This window comes from Chenopodium album, chromosome 3 (assembly GCF_948465745.1).
Source record: "Chenopodium album chromosome 3, dcCheAlbu1.1, whole genome shotgun sequence".
Taxonomy (NCBI): domain Eukaryota; kingdom Viridiplantae; phylum Streptophyta; class Magnoliopsida; order Caryophyllales; family Amaranthaceae; genus Chenopodium; species Chenopodium album.
Window position 1 is genome coordinate 80,833,716 of NC_137836.1, and position 6,247 is coordinate 80,839,962.

The following is a 6,247-nucleotide window of genomic DNA, read 5'->3' on the forward strand; positions in this document are numbered from 1 at the left end:
TTGATATTTAATTCAGTTTAGTTCAACTCCAATTATTTTAGTTTATTAAACAAAACAGGCCCTTGACTACAATCATTTTTTTTTTTTTATAAAAAAAGCAATACTCTTTTATTTAATTTTGGTTAAAATGATTAAGTAAAAAAGAAAACCCCCACGAAGGCTCAAACCTCAAAAACAGCAGACCCCACATTCACACCCATTCAAAAAGCCCATTTCTCAGCCCATTTCTTCCACCTCCATTTCCCCCCTTCAAAATCTCCCTCTCTCTCCAACCTCACTCTCACTCTCCCCTTGAGTCCTTGACCCCTCTCTCTCTCTCTCTCCTCCTCCATGGATCAACCCCCACCCTCACCCGACCCAAAACCCCAACCCCCACCACAATGGACCCCACCACTCGACGAACTAACCGACGATCTCCAATCCATGAGCTTCAACTCCACCACTACAACCACCGCACCACGCAGCACCTCCTCCTCCTCCGAAACAACCACCACCACATGGACCACCGCCTCCTCCTCCCACCACAACCCCCAACCCTCCCTCTCTCTCTCCTCCGACCCCCGGTGGTCCGCCGTGAAATCCCTCCCTTCTCTCTCCTTCTCCGACCTCCGCTTCCTCTCTCGCCTCGGCTCCGGCGACATCGGCGCCGTCTACCTCTCCGAAATCAAAGACAACGACGGCATCCAGTTCGCCGCCAAAGTAATGGATAATCGCGAACTCGCTGCTCGTAATAAACACGGCCGTGCTAGGGCTGAACGCGAGATTCTTCAAATGCTTGATCACCCCTTCTTGCCTACTCTCTACGCTAGTCTTGACTCCCCTAAATGGTCCTGTTTGTTGACCGAGTTTTGTAATGGCGGTGATCTTCATGTTCTCCGTCAACGTCAGCCGTTTAAACGCTTCGAAGACTCTGCCGTCAGGTACCCTTTTTTTTTTTTTTTTTTTTCTTTTTACTTAATTAATTACTCCGTAATTAATTTAATTAATCTAACTCCCGGACTCTTCTTCTCTTCCCAACGTTATTGTCATTATTGCTCCTCGTGTGTTGCTCTGTTGGAAGTAGTAAATTTGTTTTGTTTCTTTGTTTTTCACTCTAGTAACTTTCTTTTCCAATATAAATATAAATGGAATATTGTACATTAACATTACCATCGAGTTTTATTAATGGCACCTTCCTTTGGTTAACAAGGTGGTATAATATATACTTCCTCCATTACATGTTACTCGCAACAAAGATACTATATTATTTGTGATACATAGTGGTATGATATGTGAGTGTATAATATGATTTTTAATGCTATATGTTTGGTTTTGTTTAGTAATAATATCAAAGTATACCATTTCATGTGTTTTCAACTTTTGATATTGCCTATATTTGGCTAACATAATCTGGGATATTCTAAATCATATATTGTGATTTGACAACTAATAATTGTAATTACAACGGTCTAAGTTTTTACTATTGTATAAACTTTGATCATGTAATTTGACTAAAAAAATGAAAGTAATGTGACCATTTGGGATCATGTAAAGAAGGAAAACTTAATCAATTAAACTTTATAATAATGAATCTTTTTTGTGATAATAATTTTATTTTTTCCAAGGGGTAAAAAAAAAGAAGTAATAATTAGATTTTCTTGTAAAGTTATAAAGCTAGGAGATCTTTTTTTCGAGACTGTTTCCTATCATAATTCCCTAAATTGTGGTTGGAAATTTTGCTATATTATCAAACTAATGAGCTTTGTAATCAATGTCCTGGAAAGTGTACTTATTCATGATGATCATACTTATATCATCAATCACCAATAAGCTTTAAACAATATAAAAGCAAATAAATGATTAATTATTTGTATTCGACATCCAGGTTATAAGGAAATTAGCTTCAAATTGGAGATTTGTAACATAACTTCATATCTCCACTACGTGATGAAATAATGATAGTCCAATACTCCAAATGTACCTCTTTACACTCAAATTCCATTTTGTAACATTTTTCCAAAGAGTATGATCACTCTAGATGATTATTAAACCTTAAATAAGTATTAATTACGTCGTGTGTCCCATAATTTGACATAATATCTGAAAATATCATTGTAAGGGATTAATGATGGTGATGGTAGCTTAAAATTTGCTATTTTTACTCAATTTCTCTTATTCTAACTAGACTGAATTTATTTTTATCGAACTTATTCTTAAGAAAGATTTACTAATGTTTTAGCTTGTTTTTTGTTTGATCCACTTTGCTTGAACTAACTAGTTGATTACCGTAATCCACATGCATCAACCTCTAAGATTTGCAATAGCTGCCACAAACTAATTATTCTTATTACTCGTATAATTATATCTTAAGTAACCATAAATTAATTACTACCTCCGTTATATATTATTTGCAACGATTAAACATTTTTTTCTTAAGATTAATTTTTTTTTCCAAAATTTTGGCATATTTGAAATTATAAGGGGACCCAAAATATGAGAGGATTAGTTAATGGAGAAGGGGAAATAGTGTGAAAGAGTGGGAGCCACCACCTGATGGATATACGTGTCTGTCAGGGAATGGGTCCCAAGAAATGCTGGTCAGTGTCACATAATGTTAGTGAAATAAATAATATTTTCAGTAGATTTAATTCAGTTTTTAGGAGATGAGATCATGTGAAACACTAACAAGGTTTCTATCCTACGTGCTCGACTCTACGTGATCCCTTTACATGTATTTAGCTCTTCATTGATTTTGACCTTTGCTCTTCAGTCAATGCCTCTTTGTCCACTTAATGCTTGACACGTTGCAGTTTTCTTCATTTTTTTTTTAAATTTTAATTTTGGAGTGTACTTGGATTTTAATTTTCAAAGCTTTGTACTGTTAGAAATCCTCAGTACAGCTGGTACTGGCATGAAAGCCAGCTCTATTTTGTCATTGTAGATAAAATTGAATTCTAAATTTCTAACAAGTGAATTAAATTGTTTTTTTGTCTGCCTTGCTACTTTCAATTAATCAATTATACTTGGGTGGGAATTGAAAGTTTAGAATTTAAGTGGTTTATTGTAGTGCATGAAGGAATTTTGAAGTTGCACCCTTAGAAACATGCGATTTAAGTTTAATATATACTTTCATTTCACGGGAATTATGAAAAATATTTTCGAGTTTGTCAACCATAAAACGGTCCTGGTAATATTACTTCAACTTATATGTACTTCTACTTAAACCGAACAACTGATAGTGACTTCTTAGCTCTTTTATCCATTCAATTTCCTAATGCACTTTGCTGTTGTTTGGTTTTAAGAAGCCATGGCCCATGGGAATTGTAAGTAACGAAAGAAGACCAATACATAGTAAAATGTAAAGATGTTTATGCTTTGATAAAAAACTTATTCTGTATGATACGATTAGTACTATACACGATACGTGTATTGTATACAACATGCTTGTTTAGACAAAAAACTAGGAAGAATCAAGGATTTAAGGAAACTATGGTTGTCTTATTCATAGTAGCAACCTTTTAAACAGACAATTATGGGCCTAGTTTATAGGCAGCCGCACCCCATGATATGCCCGGAACTTTGCCGGGATAAGTGGGATATCTCTCTGTTTATTCAAGGATTCTTGCCCTGTTTTCCTGCCTTTTCTATTCTTAGTTACTTGGTATATTCTGTTAATTTATTTTCGTATGCCTACTCTCTTAATTGCTAAGCTACACTTAACCCTACCTTGTCAATATTACTTGTATTTCAATTAGAGTTGACGTTTAATGGAAAAAGGGTCGTCTTATTATGCTTGTTTGCTTCTTCTTTTCCTCTATTCCTCCATGTTTTAAGGATTACCTTTCTTTGTTGATTTTCATTATTTAATTGCCTAGTTGATCATTTGTTCTATTATTATTTTTTCCTTAATTTGTGGACTGTGGTAGTGTAAGTTGAATTTTGAAAGGGGATATATTTACTACAAATACACTTGAGAGCATGATATCCCGATAGAATATACGGTTACAGTGAAGCTTTAAAGATTATCGTTAATTACCATGTAGATAGTGTTATTTGAATTTGTTATGTGACCATTGAATGACTGCTTTCTTATGAGAACACTATTGTTTTTACACTTTCACCCAATAAAAAAAACCTGATATGGTCCAATGACAATGTTGTTTTTGTTTGTATACTTTATAAACCCATTTTTTAAAATAATATTTTGGAAAAAACAACAGTATTTGATTTATTTAGACAAATATAAAAAGTCTGAGTCTTTGAGCAGACCTCCCTTAAAACCTTGATAAATCACGTACCTAACTAACATTGATTTGTGATAGATCTATGAATTAGTACATTGTGTGGCCCTCTTTCTATGAGGTGAATTTAGTACAAGGACAAAGTATTAGAGGCAATCATTCCAACTAGCGTTTTACCCATATTTAGTAGCAGAAGTTTCCTCCTTTTCAATTATTGTATCATATGGTTTGCATAATTAAGTTTTTAGACCCTTAGGTTAGATAAAGACCACCCTCTTCCTAATTTTGTCAACTACTTAATCTTCTTTATTTGATTAATATAGTTATTTAACACTGTCCCACTTTCATTTTCTACACTCTAGACCATAAATTTTGCCCCACCAACCTTCCATCAAATTATCACTCCTTGATTAGTTTACGCTAACCACTGATTTGATATTTATTATCATATTGTCTCGACCTTTTATAATTAAGTATTTTAAATAACATTAATTCTATCGTAGTGACCTAACATACATACGTGTACATTGGGTAGTCCCAAAAAAGTAGTCACATTTCTGTTTTGAGTGTTGTTGTTTCACGTTAGCACTCTAATAATTTCCTTAATGTTATGCAGGTTCTATGCATCAGAGGTCGTAGTAGCATTGGAATACATCCACATGATGGGTATAGTATACCGTGATCTTAAGCCGGAAAACGTCTTAGTTAGATCGGACGGCCACATTATGCTCACAGATTTTGATCTCTCTTTAAAATGTGATGAACAATCTACTCCTACACCTCAGATAATTACCTCCTCTTCAAACCAAAACTCTCAACAATCAAACCAAAACCCGAACCTACTTGGTACGGGTCGCGACCCTAGCTCGAACTCTTCTTCATGCATCATACCTAGCTGCATTGTCCCTTCTGTATCATGTTTTAATCCGAACCGAAAGAAAAAGTGGAAAACAAAGAAAAAACCCGGTCGTAGGTTCGAGCCAGAGTTTTGTGCCGAACCTGTTGATGTTCGGTCCATGTCTTTCGTCGGGACCCACGAATATCTAGCCCCGGAGATTGTATCTGGGGAAGGGCATGGGAGCGCGGTTGATTGGTGGACACTTGGCATTTTTATATTCGAGCTTTTTTATGGAACGACGCCGTTTAAAGGTTCGGATAATGAGATGACATTAGCAAATATTGTGGCTCGGGCGTTGGAATTTCCTAAAGAGCCCTCAATCCCAAGCTCAGCGAAGGACTTGATATCACAACTATTAGCTAAGGATCCGACCCGGAGGTTAGGTTCAGTAATGGGTGCAACGCCTATTAAACAACACCCGTTTTTTAGCAACGTAAATTGGGCGTTGTTACGGTGTATGAAACCACCATATGTACCGCCGCCATTTAGTGTTTGTAGCGGCGGCGGTAGGGAGGTTGCTTCGGATGATAGTTGTCCCGATACACCTGTGGAGTATTATTAGTGAATAATTAGTGATAACATATTGGTAAATTATATTTTTAATGAAATGGTATAATTTTCATTATTACTAGTGGTATCATCCTAGTACAATAGTACATAATCTTTTCTTCTTATTGATTTTTAACACAAATCTTTTGGCTTTCTTATCCATTGGAACCACATAAGGGGAAGATAGATAATGATCTCCAAAACTCCAATATTCCAAATGCCGTCTTCAATTAATTTTACTTATTACATCTTCCTTTAAAAAAAAAAAATACTCTATGATTATAACTTCATTCGTTGTTGGCATAATTGAGCTGTAAATCATCTATTTTTTGACTTTTGAAATAAGATAGAATCTTCTAAATATCTCTTAATCTATAAGAACAAATATAGTTATATAGAGTCTAGTTTAGATGATATTATTAGGCCACATCGATACAAACTCTTAAATTGTGTATATTAATTTGGCAATTTCACTTAATGACGTATCTTATTTATTACAGTAGTTCTCAATTTTATTTCGTTTCTTGGTAAACTTGTTGCACATCATTTTGTTTATGGTCGGTGTGAAATTTCCATATAT

General features: G+C 35.0%; 1 protein-coding gene across 1 annotated transcript; it reads left to right on the forward strand.

Moving 5' to 3' along the window:
• The first annotated feature begins 286 nt into the window (after positions 1-286).
• On the forward strand, positions 287-5,746 carry LOC145619236 (serine/threonine-protein kinase AGC1-5-like). Its single transcript, XM_081673889.1, has 2 exons — positions 287-920; positions 4,837-5,746. The coding sequence occupies exons 1-2, from the start codon at positions 331-333 to the stop codon at positions 5,678-5,680; spliced, it is 1,434 nt and encodes a 477-aa protein (XP_081530015.1). The 5' UTR covers positions 287-330; the 3' UTR covers positions 5,681-5,746.
• The last annotated feature ends 501 nt before the right edge of the window (positions 5,747-6,247 follow it).